Source organism: Quercus suber, unplaced genomic scaffold (genome assembly GCF_002906115.3).
Source record: "Quercus suber isolate HL8 unplaced genomic scaffold, Cork oak 2.0 scaffold_69, whole genome shotgun sequence".
Taxonomy (NCBI): Eukaryota; Viridiplantae; Streptophyta; class Magnoliopsida; order Fagales; family Fagaceae; genus Quercus; species Quercus suber.
In genome coordinates, this window is record NW_027069534.1 from 662,731 (window position 1) to 679,779 (window position 17,049).

The window sequence follows — 17,049 nt, forward strand, 5'->3', positions numbered from 1 at the left end:
TTCCACCAACGTGCTTTTTTGCATTGCTTCTCTTTCCGTACTTTGCTCTTCGTAATTTGCGGGATTTGCCAGCAAGATTTCTGAAGCATACTCTTTGTTTACGTTATTGTCATTAATGCATTTGTCGTTATTATCATTAATGCACTTGTCAACTCCAGCCTTATCATCTAACTCGCCCCTTCCACCGCCATACACCGTCCCTACCCCATCTTTCACCTGTTGCTGGTTGGTACTCCTTTCATTATTCCCAGGATCCTCCATATCTCGGGTTTGACCTTTACGGCTTGGAGAACGAACATTGCTACCTGAAGCTTTCATCCATTCCCCATACTGGCAAGCTCCATCTTCATTGCCCTTACCCTTTGCAAATGCAAAATATTGAGCACAATGTTTGAGGTCGTGACCCAGCAACCCGCAGTGATGATAAAACAGAGCAAGTCTTTCATACTTGAATGTTACCCATATTTTCTGCCCACTTGAGCCCGCTAAAAAGGCCCCTTTCCGAATCGGTTTGGATAGGGGTAGTGCTACCTTAACTCTCATGAAATAACCTGGGATATCCTATTTTGGCTTTTTCTCCACTTCCTCAACAGTCCCTAAACGGCTACCTATTTCTTCTACAACTCTGGGAGAGACCATATCAAACGGAGCCCCCTATATTTGCACCTAAAAGGGTGCTGAGACAAACTTTACATTGCAAGCGGTCATCCCAGATTGCCATCGGACAAGCAATAGGACCTGATTATCAAATGTCCATGGCCCACCTCTCAAAACCCTCTCCATGTCAAACTCGATCTGAAACTTGAATTGAAAGAGGTTTGCCCTGACCTCCACTATCTGGACTTTGTTCTCCAAACCCCACGCTCTCTTCAGCGTACTTTGAGCAGCTCGCTTATCAAACGGTTTACAAGTGAGGATCTTCCCAATCAAACTCTGGGAGCAACTCTCAATCTCTTCCTTCTTGCAGTCATCAGAGATAGAAATGACTTCCTCCTCTTCCGTAGTCAGTTTCATGCTCTTCAAGTTGTGTATCACTTTGTCTGCCATAGCTCGAGAAAATCTAAGAACAAAGCTGAGAAAGTCAAATAAAATCAAACCCTCAGTAGAACTTGAGGGAGAGAGAGGCTTGTATACCAACGAGGGAGAGAACTCCTACCCAAGAGGATTTAAGTGCGTAGGAAAAATTAACACAAGTAATTATATACAAGATCCCGTCAACAAAAGGAAGATTATGATCATATATGTTCCTTGCAGTGATTGAAGCTCAATTAATCCATCCACATTTGGATGATCATAATGAATATTTGGAAGGATGTGGAATTACTGTGGATGCAGATTCGTTCCTTAGCAGTGTAGTGAAAAAAGAAAAAGAAAAAAAAGAAAAAAGAATAGGGGGTAGGAACATGTTAAATTAGGACAAAAATAATATTTTGAACAATATAAGTCATCCCCTTTCTATGAGTCCACTTATTTCTAATACGCATGTTTAATCTATATTCTTATTAATTGTAATGTAACAATGTATTGAAAAAATAACTACCAGTTAGGTTTTTTTCTTACTTTTTTTTTGGGCGAGAGGTGAAGTGTGACGTAGAAATTGGAAAACGAAATAGGTGTCAATCAAACTACAAATCCATTCCACCTCAATTAACTATTGATTTTGGAGGTGGAAGGCAAGTCAAACTTTGTGATGTAGAAATTGGAGAACGAGATAAATGTCATTTTGGTATCATTTAGAATTAATTAATAAAATTTCTTTTCGGGGAAAGCAATTTATAGATCTTGTACATGATAACAAAAGAATCTTACTATAAGTTTTGTAATACAAATGAATTTTTCAACGCTGATATGCAAAACTTTCAAATGCCAATTAAACTGAAATAGAATACAATCAAGTTACACTTAGGCTGTGTTTGGTTCTCGTAAAATATTTTTCGAAAAATAAATATTTTCCTGAAATACTATTTTCGGGAAAGGAAAATATTTTCAAGTGTTTGGTTGCATTATGAAAATTGTTCTAGAAAATATTTTCATGTGTTTGGTAACATTTTGAAAATGCTATTTTTCACCACCACCCACACAAAACCCACCACCACACAATAGGAAAACCACCAAAACACCACCACCCACATCACCACAACAACAACAAAAATCAAAATCACAGAGAGAGAGAGAGAGAGAGAGAGATCGGTTTGTGGGTTTCTGGTGAAGTCGAAGGCTCTGGGTCGTCGGCGAAGTTGAAAGCTTGTGGGTCGAAGGCTCTGGGTCGAAGATCGGTGGGTCGAAGGCTTTGGCTCTAGGTCGAAGGCTCTAGGTTCGTGGCGTGATCTGGGCTCTAGGTTCACCGGCAAAGTCGAAGATTGGTTCGTGGGTTCGTGGCACGAAGGCTCTGGGTTGCCGACGAAGTCGAAGGCTCGTGGGTCGTGGGCAATGGGCTCTCTCTCTCTCTCTCTCTTTACATGCGAGCGTGATCTCACTCTCACACTCTCTCTTTCTCTCTATTTTTCGGAAAATGAGATTTGAAGGTAAAATAAAAACGGAAATGATTTTACTCCCAACACACGGTCAACTGAAAAGTATTTTCGAAAAATTTATTTTTCATGCGCAACCAAACACTCGAATTTATGGAAAAGTATTTCTGGAAGTGATTTGAAGCCACAATAAAACACAGCCTTAATTAACTTTAACTTAACCCGTCGATGCTAATTTGTACATCACAATATAGTAGCCAATGTATGTAACTATCGACTTTTATTTACCCAAAAAAAAAGAAAAAACTGAAATAGAATACAATCAAGTTACACTTAATTAACTGTAACTTAACCCGCCGATGCTAATTTGTACATCACAATATAGTAGCCAAAGTATGTAGCTATCGACTTTTATTATAATCCCAAGTTTTCACTTCTTTTTCAGGAAAATCTATTATCCGAGGATTACTTTGAATTTTCTTGAAAGCCCAGAAGAAACACCCACTTGTTTTTTTCTGTTTAGACTCGATCTCATCCATGTTGGCTCTTTCTTCCTCTTCCCTTGTCTTCATTTTCTCCTTGTGAAGCTTCTTCATCACGTAGATTTCAGCAAGATCATACCCAGCTGCCATTGCGTTGAGAAAATCTCAGATGTCTAAGTTGTGGACTACAAATATAGATTGGTATGTACTCAATTAGTTGGTGGTTTGGGACGCCTTGAGGGGGATATTTATAGAGGCTTTTTTTAATGAACTTGGGGAGCAAGGAAAGCTTTCAATTTAGTGTGGGCCCTTCTGGCTTGAAATCATTTCGTGGTGACTTCGAGGTCTGCAGGCAAAGACAAAGTGTGGTTCATGGTAGGGATGGTGCTTTTTAATTGGAAGTTTGTGTTGGCTTGGTGATCAAGGAATGTACAAAGGTCCATTAAAAACATTTTCATCGTTGGCATGTGGCGTGCTATGCCAATTATATATGTATTTGGATAAATAGCTATTAAATTGAAGAAACTTTGTAGGTAGGGGATGTCACCATGTCAGCAATGAGATAATTAAGATTCTATATTAGTGCTTTTGCACCGCAAGTTTATTTGAAGTATTGACTTTTATACCATAAATAGTGAAAAAAGGCCTTCAAGCCTGTCGGTTGTAGCACTATTTATTGAACCAAAATTTTTAATGGAATAAAGAATAAAATAAGTACCATGACATAGGGCACTGTCAAAAAATTATCTCTCTCTCTCTCTCTCTTCTTTTTTCTTTTTTCTTTTTTCTTATTAGTCGTAAGCTGTAAGCATGGAGTCTAAGTTCAGTATACTATTCCAAAATTTCTTGCGTAATGCCTTGCGTTAATATTATTGGCATCTTTATGGCCTTTCAATTTCTTTGCCAGAACATGATCAGTCTACTTTTGCTTTTTAAACTTACAAAATTATCAATAGTTTGCAATTGGTGCTTGATAATAGAATAAATGAAAGAAAGCATCAGATCTCATGATATCACAAGAGAACTAAGAAAAAAAAAAACTTAAATTCAAGGGATAGATGATAGACAAGAATATACAACTAATGCAAGTGACTCTTTTAGAAGACAAAATAAATATATATTGAAAGATTTATTATTTAATTTGTCTTTTAGGAGCCTAGGATGATGCTCAGAGGAGGGGCAATTTCGTCTGAAATTTGACCCTTTTTTTCCCACAATATAGCGTTGCCATGTGTTTTTAGGACCTCTAAATATGTTATGTGCAAGTTTTTGAGCGAAAATGCCAACCTTTTATTTTGGACAAAAATCTTGGCTCGTAGTGGCTGGGGGGGCATTTTCGTTTGAAATTTGACTGACTTTTCTTTTTAGCTGTGGGGAGGAGACAAAAGCAAGGTGGAGCGAATGGCGTGGCTTTGCATAGTGAATGCTGATCTCTACTGGATTGGGTCCTCTGAGCGACTCTCTCTCTCTCTCTCAAAGTAGAAATGAGCATGTGTTCAAAGACTTTTTTTTTTTTTTTTTTTTAAAGGTTAATAGTTTCCATTCATCATAAAATCTCTCTCCTTTTTTGTTTTTCTCTCACCTTTTCTTTTCTTTTCTTATCTTTTTTTGTTTTTTGTTTTTTTGCATGTGTTCAACTTTATAAAAAATAAACCAAAGTTGATATAATCTCAAAAAAAAAAAAAAAAAAAGTGTAAGGAGAGATAGTGCCTAATTTTATGGAATATGGACAAACGTGTAAGGAGAGATAGTGCCTAATTTTAGGAGTTTTATTTAGAATCTATGGTTTAAATGGCTTGAAAACTACTTAAATAATAGTATAGAAGATATAGATAATAAAATGAAATAGTAATTAAATTAAATGATATTGGAGTTCGGTCAAAATAATGAAAGAGTAATACTATAGTCACAAATTATTTTATAATATTTTTACAAAATGTTGATGTGGCTAACTTCTTATTAGTTTTTATCTAGGTCCACCATTAATATCACTTTTTCATTTACCAATAATCACTCATCACATAAGCAATTTGTAAAAAAATTTGTAAAATAGTTTGTGTTTCTAGCATTATTCAATAGTGAAATACACTTTCAGGATGAGCTTGGATTAAACTTATGAGCCCTGTCCTCCCCTTTTTTTCCTTCAAAAATTATCCTTAACAACAACAAATGTAAAAGAAAATATAGTTTTGATAACAGTCTAATAATTGATTCTCAAAAAAGAAAAAGGAAAAAAGAAAAAAAAGGATGATAGTGTAATAATTAACAATGATTTATCTATAAATCACTTAAAACAACTCATATTTGTCAAAACATTAATAGTAACCTGTTAATGATGATGTTTTTTTTTTTTATTTTGGTCTTTATGGGGTAATGATGTGTGCAATAGCTAGAGAGGGCTATTTAGTTTTTGGATAGAAAGCCGACTTATAACCTGTTGGGCTATATGGGCCAACCTAGGCCCTTTCTAATCGTGAATGGGCTGAGAAAAAAAATACCAAAACAATGTGACTAAATAGATCTTTCCAAGTAATTCATGAATATTATTTGTAAAGCTACTACACAATGTGATTGATCTCAAACTGTTACATAAAATTAAAAATAATATCCCAACAATTACTCCTCCTAACAGTATAAATTCCTGTACTGAAACCACCATATGATTCTCAGCATAAACAACTATTTATGCAATAGAATCCACCTCACCATTTTATTCAACATGTAAATGGAATCGTAAAATGATTTCATTTATAAAGATTTTTCAGCCTCATTGAAGCCTCCAATATACGTTCTCTATGGCCAAATCCACTGACTCTAACATATCCTTCGCCTCCTGGACCAAATCCTATACCTGGAATTGTCACTATGTGTGTTTTTTCGAGAATTTCATTGAATACATCCCAAGAACTCTTACCCGGAAAATGTACCCACACATATGGGGCATTTTTCCCACCATACGCCTTCAATCCAAGGGATGAAAATGCATCAACAAGTATTTCAGCATTGCCCATGTAGTAATCAACCACAGTAGTTAAGGCCTGAAACAAAAATTTAATATTGAGACTACTAAATTTTCAAATAAAAGATCTACTTCATTATAAAACTGGGTTTAATAAGGTTCTATAGAAATTCAATTAGACCAAATTTTGTAATAATTTTGTCACGCACATCCAAAGAATTTCATATGTTAAATTGTTCAGGTTGCTTGACAACTTAATCAGACTTTTTTTTTTAGCTACACAAAAAATTGAATCAAACTTTGAATAAGTTTACAAGAAAAATTGCCTGATAAGGTGGTAAAAAGTAAAAACTAACCCGATAACCTTCTTTGGAAAGGCATGCTAGTCCTCCAGCTTGAGCAACACTTGATGCACCATTGAAACATGTGCACACAATGCGATTATAATCCTTCATAACTGGAAATCCATTTGAGTACAAAAGCTCTTCAGGAACCACTGTCCAACCAAGACGAACACCAGTAAAGCCGGCAAATTTGGAGAAGGACGAAATTTCAATGGCAACCTGTATTTGTGAATGACCCAAATGGTTAATTAACATTAACAATTAAGGTTGATGTCAAATATAGAAGTAGGAATAGTTGTCATTATTAACCATAAGATGATGATTAATGCAAGTGACAAACCTCTTTGGCTCCAGGAATTTCAAAGATTGATCTTGGGCTATCATCTGTCACATAAGCAGCATAGGCAGAGTCATAAATGATCATGGATCCATTTGCCTTAGCAAAATCCACAAGTTGCTGTAATTGCTGCCTTGATGCAGCATAACCAGTTGGATTGTTTGGAGAGCAAAAGAAAATGATATCTGTCCTTGAAGTAGTAGATAAGTCTGGAAAAAAATTGTTCTCAGGCCCACATTTCATGTACACAATATTATCATAGGTCCCAGTTTTCTCTTGGTAGTTGCCAGCTCGACCAACAATAACACCACAATCTATATAAGCCTGTTCCAATCACAATCCATGTTCATCAATATGGAGGCCCAAACACAAAAAATGTTCGAGAGAAAAATATCATACATGTTGATTGCTTGATTCCTTAATTTTTATTTTTTATTTTTTTTTATAGTAGCATATGTGGATAACAAAATCTAGTTTAAAAGGATGATTCTGAATCTACTACTAGGTACAATGATCTTCCCAAAGATACAGACCAATAGGAGAATCTAATAGACTTTATGATGAAACAATCTAAATGGGTCATCTTGCTGGGGAACAGAAAGCAACATAAACATTGAAGGTGGACCATATGGTGCTCATGAGTACTGTTCAAAAGCTTTTGAAAGAGTCGGTTATATGCTTCTAGAGAAAGCCAAAACCATTATGCATATGGGGCACAAGTACGAGTGTCTTATGGTTAGAACATACCCCACTCCAAAAAGAAAAAAAAAAAAAAAAAAAAAAAAAAAACATACATAGAAAAAAACACTAAAGAAAAAAAAATGAAATGATGGATTCAAATAGAGGAAAAGATAACGAGACTTGTATCATGAGGGAGATCCATAATTCAGGATTAGAGCATTCAAATCCAATAACCCAAATGGGTTTTTAGCTAAATTAGCCAATACTGTAATAAAATTTCAACCAAAAAAAAAAAACTCACCCAAATGTTTATTATTGTTCAAAATTTTACGAGTGCTACAAAAATAAACACAAGCACCGTAGGCTGTAGCATGTGTAATTGGTAACAATTAGTGGTAACTTAGTATCACCGCTGCAGTTTCTTTAGGAAAAGTCTTTTAACGTTTGAGGTTCATCTAAGCATTTAGCCATATCAAGGAAAAAAGAAATACCGGAAAAGATGGGTCCTGTACAGCCATTGACACATTTGATCCAAGAAGCAACTGCTAAGGAGGAAAATAGTAATGAGAATCTATAACATATAATAACTGGTCCTTGCTAAATTACACTGCTTAATTAAATTTATTAGTATAATTTCTTTAGATATAATTGGTTTTTTCTAACCTGAAGACGAGAAATGTCACATTGTGCACCATCTGATACAAAAACTTCATTTCCTTTTACACCTAAGTCTCTATAAAATGTTTCCGCAATAGCCATTCTTAATTCCTGCAGCAAAGAAATTAACTTTCAACAGTGAGATATGGCTTTCATTGAACCAAACATTATTGTGTTGTGTATTTGTACTACACGTCCCTTTCATGGATATAGGTCGATATTTAGGGATGGAACGAGGATTTGAACTTAAGGGGGCTAAAGCATGAACTAAAAAAATTTCATGTGACATGGTTTATTAAAAAAAATCATGGTAGACAAAAAATTGCACTTTATTACCTAAGTATTTAAGTCAAGAAGGATATAATATGAACAAAAAAAGTTGAAAGTTATAACATGATATTTTAACATTTTTTGAAGAAGAAGAAAAAAAGAAGAAGATGAATTAATATGTTGACTTTATTATGTTGACCAACTCACCAATATGATAATCCCATCATTTTGGATGCAACTAAAAATCACACTAATGAAGTTTTTCAAAACTTTGTTTGAGGATTTTAAAAAACTGGGATATCAATATTAAGAGTTGGCAATGCTGCGTCATCAATATTAGCTTCTAAAAGAATTTTGGCATTTTATCTAATGAAAAAAATATAAATATTGTAATTCATTTTTCCATAGTTTAGAAATCAATTTAAAAAGTCATATAAATTGTTGTCACCTCCTAAGGGAATTTTTTTTTTCTATGAAATTTTTTTGGTTATGAATTATTGAATTATAATATTGGTGAATTGGAGATTTTTTTTTTTTTTTCATTTATATACTATTTAATATTTTTCAAAAAAGGAGGGGGGCATGGCCCCCCAACCCCTTAGTGGGTCCGTCCTTGTCAATATTTATGTAAGAAAGAGGACTTGTTCTGAATAAATTCACGTCTTCTTCAAATTTATTTTGTTCATAAATATTCAGTAGGATTGATAGAATTATATAAGCCACATGATGGGATAAGGCTAACAACTTATAAGGTCATGTCAATTCTTATCCAGAAAATTGGCCTAAAAATTAGTTAAAACACATTTAATAAGTTAATAAGTGCAGGGACTCTCGCACACAGTTTCGTACTCAACTAATATAGTAATAGGCCAAGCTGTGATTGATGCATAATAAACTGAGTGTTAGTAATGAACTCGAAGGTGATGTTATTCCTAACATAAGTTTATAACTTAATAGAATGCCAAATTGAGTGTTTTGGTAAGATTCTTGTTAATGAGTACGGTGTAAAAGACAAGCGAAAGGAGGAAAGACGAAGACAAAACGTCCTTATCTTTTATGCGTCAAATTTTTTCATTTATATACTATTTGGTGTTTTTGGGGGGGGGGGGGGGGCATGGCCCCTCAACCCCTTAGTGGGTCCGTCCTTGTCAATATTTATGTACGAAAGAGGACTTGTTCTGAATAATTTCACGTCTTCTTCACATTTATTTTGTTTGTTCATAAATATTCAGTAGGATTGATAGAATTATATACGCCACATGATGGGATAAGGCTAACAATTTATAAGGTCATGTCAATTCTTATCCAGAAAATTGGCCTAAAAATTAGTTAAAACACATTTAATAAGTTAATAAGTGTAGGGACTCTCGCACACAGTTTCGTACTCAACTAATATAGTAATATGCCAAGCTGTGATTGATGCATAATAAACTGAGTGTTAGTAATGAACTCGAAGGTGATGTTATTCCTAACATAAGTTTATAACTTAATAGAATGCCAAATTGAGTGTTTTGGTAAGATTCTTGTTAATCAGTACGGTGTAAAGGACAAGCCAAAGGAGGAAAGAGGAAGACAAAACGTCCTTATCTTTTGTGTCAAGGGCACAAAGAAATTGACAGTTACGTATTGGATGCTAATGGAGAAATAAGTATAGTAATTAACACCAGAAATGTTCTAACTTTTATTGTGTTTGTAAACAACAGTGCTTCGTCAACACACATGGGGTTTCACATGTTCTAACAGCTCTAGCATCCATGGTCAACCCAAAAAATAGAGAGGATGTTTTGTCAATGATAAATTTTTATGATTCTCACTAACAACTTGAGTGGCTTCAATTATTTATAGGAAAATATTGTTTCACATTTGTTGTTGTACACTTCCTAGTTTATAATTTCATGTGCAATGCACACATTTTTTAAGTTGATGTACACATTTAAAACTTGAAAACTGAGTATGAGAGAATCAATACCCATTATTTATACTTTTTTCTTACTTCAACAGTAGTTAGTAGTTTCCTCTACAGGAAGTCGTTATCCAAATACGTTTAGCCACACCAACTAAGATAAGATAAAAATGAGAGAGAAAAACGATGGATTCATAATAAGAACCAAAAGTGCCACTGTACCATATTGCCTTGCTCAGCTCCATACCCTCTATAACCCTTAACTGTCGATAGAGCATATACATGCTGCAAAACAGAATAAAACAGATTTGCCATGAAAAAAAGGGAAAAAAAAGGTCATACAGAAAGTTTCAAAGGCCTGAGACAAACCAAGGCATAAAAGTGGGGGTTAGAATCATATTGGCTGTGGCATTGCACCAAGTGCAAAGATAGCATATTAGTTATTCTTCATTAACAACAGAGGAAAAGGGAACAGGCTTATACAATCAAACATATCTTTCAAGTTGAAAACAAAAATTAAGACGCATATTCTTTGTCAGATAAAAAACAATAATAGAAATTGGGAAAAGGCGCTGCTCATTCACATGCTGTGTGGTACTAGTATAGATATTCCCACTAAGTTGCTCAGATTAACCAAGTCAATGCAAGATTGTTGGCCTCTAGCTATGAGTTCCTTTCGTCGACAATTCAACTTGTTGGTTGAAAACACTAGACCAATGGACTAAAGATATGCAATCATAAGTTCTGTCCCAAAAGTTGGACCGTAGTAGAAAAGGAAATACAATATGATTGAAGTCCCACATAAATAATAATTAGAAGAGTGAGTGGTTAATCTAACATAGTTAAGCTTAAACTCATAGGCTTGCTTTTGAGTTAAGTGGTGGTCTTGTATGTTATGTTAACCCCTCCCTAAGGTGTTGTTGGGGTGTAAACCCTTAAGCTTTTGGGTTAAGTGAACATTATTTTTCAATTTTGGCAGCCACAATTTATTTACCTCAGCCATAGCAGATGTTATGATATCCGGTATAGGCTCTGTGGTGTCACCAATGCCAAGTCTTATTAACCTTGCATGAGGATACTTCTGAGTGTGTTCAGACTCGCGCATGCCTATCTGCTCAAGTTACCACAAGGTATCATAGAATTAATAGCAAACTTGAAAGGAGAGTAGTATACAACATATAAAATTCCAACCAGGGGTATTCACAAATGAAAACAACAACAAAACTACTATTCTTGAAACATTAGCATGAAACAGATTGCATAAAATAAATGTAAAAAAAGTAGGCAAAAAAAAAAAAACATTATGATCCGTGAAGATTTGAGAAGCGGACCTCGGGAAACAAATATCCACTTTGCAGTTTTTCCATATTGAAATTGCGTGGGACTCCTGTGCATGAACCTGTGATGATATAATGTATTAGCCCTTGTATACAGATTTATTTCGAAGTCTATATATTTCCATAATTAATGAAACAATCAGATTTAGAGAAAGCATTTGAGAGCTCTAGTCTAGCAGATGCAATAAAGTGACTTACCAACTTTTTTCTCATTGTTGAACTTTGTACTGTAAGTCACCAAAGAAAAACATATATGTTAAAAAATTGAGTACCATAAATAAAACCTATTTAGAAACAACACAATCATGGTCAACAAATAACATATATGAAAGGATTGTAAGGAGGTGTTTATCAATAACCTGGTCCAAGTTGTTTTAGGTTGTAATGAAACTGCAAGAGGTATGCAAATGGATGATGAAAGTAGAGAGTAATACATAATGTGTTTCGAAAATTTTGCTTCACTATTAAGCTCCTTCACGATTATCTCAATAGCAAAAGGATATGTATAGTTATATACTTGAGGGTAGTTAGCACAATAATAGATATGCCGCGAAGGGTCCCTAAAAGCAATAAACAACTTGGGAACATTTTATCTGTGCATCAGAATTTTCTTAGGTAATTCCTAGAAGCAAACAAATGTGAAAAAAAAAAAAAAGCAACTCATGGCAGCCACGTACACTGCACAAGGTGTCATTTTTTCGATACAACTTCCTAGACCATGACTTCCATGAAGGCTTTTGATCAGTGAGTACTTCATAAATACTTTTCACAAACCACCTAATGTTTAGGTCACACTTTTTGTGGAAAAATTCATATAAGGTCTTTTCTTTGAACCTAACCACCTTTACAAGTCCCTTATGTACACACAGAGGAGTCTTACTATTTTCAAAGAAATTTGTCATATTATAAAAATAATGGAGGGTCTTCGAATTCCTACAAAAAGCTAAAATAACAAAGAAAAAAAATCATTAGAGACACCCACACAACTAACTTTCTAAGCTTAAATTGTACAAAATGCTATAGACTCAACAAATTTAATATATTTTTTCTTTAATAATTTGCTGGTCAAATCATGATTACTAATAACATCAAATTTAATAAAATTATAACTAATTTTTATTATATATAATCTATGATATGTCGTTTCAAAAGTTGCAAAATTTTTTATGTAATTATTGAACATAATATTATAAATGGTAACGTGACAAAAATCAAAACCTACAACCCACGTGAAGAATGAAGATTGGCTGCTAAAGGAACCGTGGAGCATCTGGATTGGGTCTTTACATCAAACACATGGAACAATTTCACTATGACGGTGACTATACATCAAATAAAACATTCAAGTTGACCTTCTCAGCAAAAGAGGAACAAAAAGAAAAAGAAAAAAACAAAATGATCTTTGTAGAAAGAAACTGAAATTTACTTTTCGAGGTTATCCTTTAATTGTTTAATCTAAATGAATTGTAAAATCTCATCTCATGAAACTTCAAGAAACTTGAATCACAATTTCTGAGAAAACCACATTATGATGATACGTACATACTGAAAATACTTATTTTCTTATATGTAGTTACATACTCAATAATAGACAACCTTAGTTTATACACAACAACACTGTTCCTCTAAGCGTTATTATTTTTTTCTCTGAATAACTGTACCTTGAATAATTGAACAGAAGGAGAGAAAGACACACGAAGAAACAAGATGAAAGAATATCTTAAATTTCCAACAAATTAGAATTGTTAACTGTTTATCAAAAATATTTATAAAGAAAATGATAACAACAACGACAATAGAATCTTAGTTACAACTTACAATTTGTTTTGGAGTCATGTAACAACACAAGACTGCAAAAGTCTAGTCACAGTTAAAATTCCTTGTAATGGTTAATCTTTGGTTTTATATATTATATAAATAATCTTATTATTCCTCCTACCCTTTTTTCTAAGAATACTCTCACCATGGAATTCTAAGCCTCTCGGACGTGGAAAATTCTGTTCGCACCCAACAAATACGTCCATCAGTATCACGCCATAGTTGACAGAAGCAATAAACACTATTTAATGAACCATGTCTCATAGGAGACTTGGACTAATTATTTAGATAATGTCCAAAACTTGACCATTTTTCATAAATGGGTATCACACAAAGTTTTAATTATATTTAATTATTTCATGATTAGAGTACAAAAAGGTCTAAGATAAACACAAACTAGAAATTTAAATTGCAGCAACCTATACAGGGAGAGTACTATTATAGCAATATTTGATTGACTTAATATTTAAGATTCAAATAAAAAAATATAATACATCAAGTTGTAATTTAGTTTAAGGACCAGTCTAACATCAATGTTGAATTTTATTAAATCAAGTATATTTTCAAGGTCACTGGTAGATGTAGAAGAGCTTCCATGAAGCTAAGAAGAACTTGAAAGGAATTGGCTAGCCACCATAAACTCATAAAACTAAAGTCTAATGGCCAAAGACAAAATAAGATAAATTTTCTAAACAAATAAATAAAAGGACAAAATTTAGCTACAAAATTGGTTGTAGCCTTAGACTACAAACTTACTTAATATATTCTTATTGGAGGTGAATTTTGACAAATCCACCATTGGATTACATCTTCTTCTTATATCCTTCATGTTTGCAAAATTTCAAGAAAATTAAAGATCAATAACTATATCATCAATAAATTTTTTAAATTGCAAGCTTTTGTAATTTAAAATTATGCACAAAATATAAGCTTATAAATCATATAGTAAATGATATTCGATTGACACAAAATTTAACATGTGTATTAAGGGCGTAAAGAACATGCAATTCAACGGTTAGATTTTCAAAATATGTTATAATATTTATTTTATTGAGTGAGTTTGTAGTCTTAAGTTACAACTAATTTTATAGCTAAACTTTGTCCTAAATAAAATGCTAGGATATTAGAAAAGAATTAGAAATTGCGTTGTAATTAAAGATCTCAAAAAATATAGCATTTAACAACTCAAACCTACTTTATCAATTTTAACAACTCACTTCCCAATTCATCTCACAATTATATTTTTTTATTATTTTATTTATAATAATATAAACGACTCATTAAAATAATAAAAAAAAATCACCACAAAAACCAACCACCACAAAATCATTAAAAAATAATAACAAGTTGCTACAATGAATTCTCATTGATATCAAATTTTGTAAGATATGGCATCTTTAATGGAGCATGATTTTTGCAGTTTAAAATATTAAAAATAGCTTTTGAGTGGGTTTGACACTCTTGTTGTGAATGCTCAACTGTGAACACCTTTTACTAGCAATTAATATATAGTATTATTTTTTTTCTTTTTGGGACATAGCACCTATGTCATGCTGACATAGCCTTAAAGGTTTTTTCTTTTTCTTTTTCTTTTTTTTAAGGAGATACATAACCTTAAAGTTAAGGGTGAGCCATTAATCAATTTAAAAAAGTGCATTTGACTTAATATTATTTCGGACTGGACTACAGAGTATTTTCACTTTTCAGGCTTAGTTCTCTTTTAACTTGTCGTAGTCTCAATACCTTCGCTTCATAGAAACAGGAGACTAGATACTTGGTAATTTCTTGTGGAGATTTTTTAGATTTAACTAAATATTTTATGTCTCATATGGGATCCATAACAAAATTCAAGTGAAAAGCCTACGAAATATTGCAAGAGATGCATTCCTTGAAGAGCCCTTTTTTTAAAATATCAAACTGTAAAACTCAATGAGTATCAACTTGCTATACACAATTTTTCTCATCACTTAATAACAAGATAAAAACTAAAAATGACAAAACACTTAGGGTATGTTTAGTAACTGTTTTTTTCCTTAATTTTCTATTTTTAAAAATAATTTTCTATTTTTGAGACTAAAAAACTTGTTTGGCAACTCAAAATAGACAGAAAACAAAAACTGTTCTTCAAACTCAATTTGTGAAGGAAACTGAAAAAAGCATTTTGCATATTTTCAGTTTCTAATTTTTAAAAGTTAATGAAAACACGAATGTAATTTAATGTATTAGCATTAGAGTTCAAATCCTAATAACAACATATATTAGTATTTTCTTTTTTCTTTTTCTTCATAAAACTATCTTTTTAATTTCAATAAACCAAACATGTTTTTTGTGGGGATTAAAGCCCAAATTTATATATTGGGCCTTGGACACTATTTGAAGATTAAGGTATGTCCGAAGAAGAATAAATGATTGAAAAAAGCCCTAGACTGGAGAATCATGCAGGGAAATGATCGAAAAATATAGTCCGAAGAGTTTGTCCTCCTCGGATATGAAGAATATCGGTCAAGCAAGTACATGGAAGGTTCGAGTGACCTTCCTGATAATTCCAACGATAAGGATAAACTTCAGGCACGTATAAAGATGATAAGAATAGAGAAATATTTAAAGGAAAAGCTGCTACCACTGCATTAAATGCACTGCAGCAGCTTTTCTGACCGCGTTAATGTGGAGAATACCCTTGAACAGTGCAGCCTCTGCTACCACCACTCATGAAGAACTAAAGAAGATACTTGACGAGACACATACTCAAGTGAATGCTTAGATGAAGAACAAGTGTACGATGAAGATAGACAAAAAGAAAACTATATAAATGTAAAGGACCTCTCATGAGAGGGGGAGGGGAAAGAGAGAAAAAGGAAGTGAGAAATAAGGTTTACTATATCTCTAAGAAGTATATAAACAAAAGTTGGTTTCCTCGAACAACAATTTATTCAAGTTTCAAGTTTGTTCTTGCACTTATTTATCTGTTAAACATTGATTAACTGTTGTTTAGTTCACAAACAGCTCAGTTCTTTCACCCACTCTCTACAAATTTATTGTACTGGGCTTGTTGGGCTCATATTTCATACCTCTTGGGTTTGGGCCACAAATATAGACCCTACATTTTTTATTTCAAAAATACAAGAATTTTTTTTTTAATATATATTCCCCAAAAAAAAATTTGAAAATAGAAAATAAAAAGGGTTACCAAACAAAGAGTCCAAATCTTCTGTCCCATATATATATATATATATATATAAGTAAAATATGCTGCTAACCTCGGCCCGTAACTCGAATCCTTTCACCTTTAAGTCTTCAAGTACTTTGCATATGGGGAAGTTTCAATTAAGGTACAAGGCTCTTAATTAAATCATATGTAAGTGAGAGAATAAGAAATGAAACCACAGAAAGAATTATCCTTGTTGCTTGCATAAAAAAATGGCCAAGTTTTTAATTTGATAAAATGGTGCATAGGGAAATAACATAAAAAGTCCATAATTTATATCTCATATAAAATTAGATTTCAAGTTTTTTGATTTTGTCAATTAAGTCCCAAACTTATGAAACCGTTACAATTTAAAACCTCTTGTCCATCTCTATTATTTATTGATAAAATTTTGTACTTCACAAACTTTGATTTTCTAGTAATTAATATGTTTCTCTCTTTAAGGAAACTTTCTCTTCAAAAATAAAATTTTCTTTCTCTTCCTTTCTTGTTTAATGGTTACCAAATTTATTTATATAAAATTTTTAGGTGAAATGTAGAGATTAATTAACAGTTTCCTGCATTTATATACCTCGTTACTACTCA

The 17,049-nt window shown here is 33.0% G+C and overlaps 1 protein-coding gene across 2 annotated transcripts; it reads right to left on the reverse strand.

The window, feature by feature from the left end:
• Positions 1 to 5,475: 5,475 nt before the first annotated feature.
• LOC112023739 (probable LL-diaminopimelate aminotransferase, chloroplastic) lies at positions 5,476 to 11,952 on the reverse strand. Of its 2 annotated transcripts, XM_024056363.2 has the most exons (10): positions 11,801 to 11,951; positions 11,640 to 11,668; positions 11,436 to 11,503; positions 11,099 to 11,215; positions 10,327 to 10,389; positions 7,938 to 8,042; positions 7,766 to 7,816; positions 6,597 to 6,917; positions 6,269 to 6,475; positions 5,476 to 5,991 (listed from the first exon to the last, which is right to left on the reverse strand). In XM_024056363.2, exons 1-10 carry the CDS (start codon positions 11,875 to 11,877, stop codon positions 5,698 to 5,700), a joined length of 1,332 nt encoding a protein of 443 aa, XP_023912131.1. In that variant the 5' UTR covers positions 11,878 to 11,951; the 3' UTR covers positions 5,476 to 5,697. The 2 variants fall into 2 exon arrangements, with proteins under 2 accessions (XP_023912131.1, XP_065629181.1); XM_065773109.1 differs by lacking the exons at positions 7,766 to 7,816; positions 7,938 to 8,042 and having other exon boundaries at positions 11,801 to 11,952.
• Between the last annotated feature and the right edge of the window lie 5,097 nt (positions 11,953 to 17,049).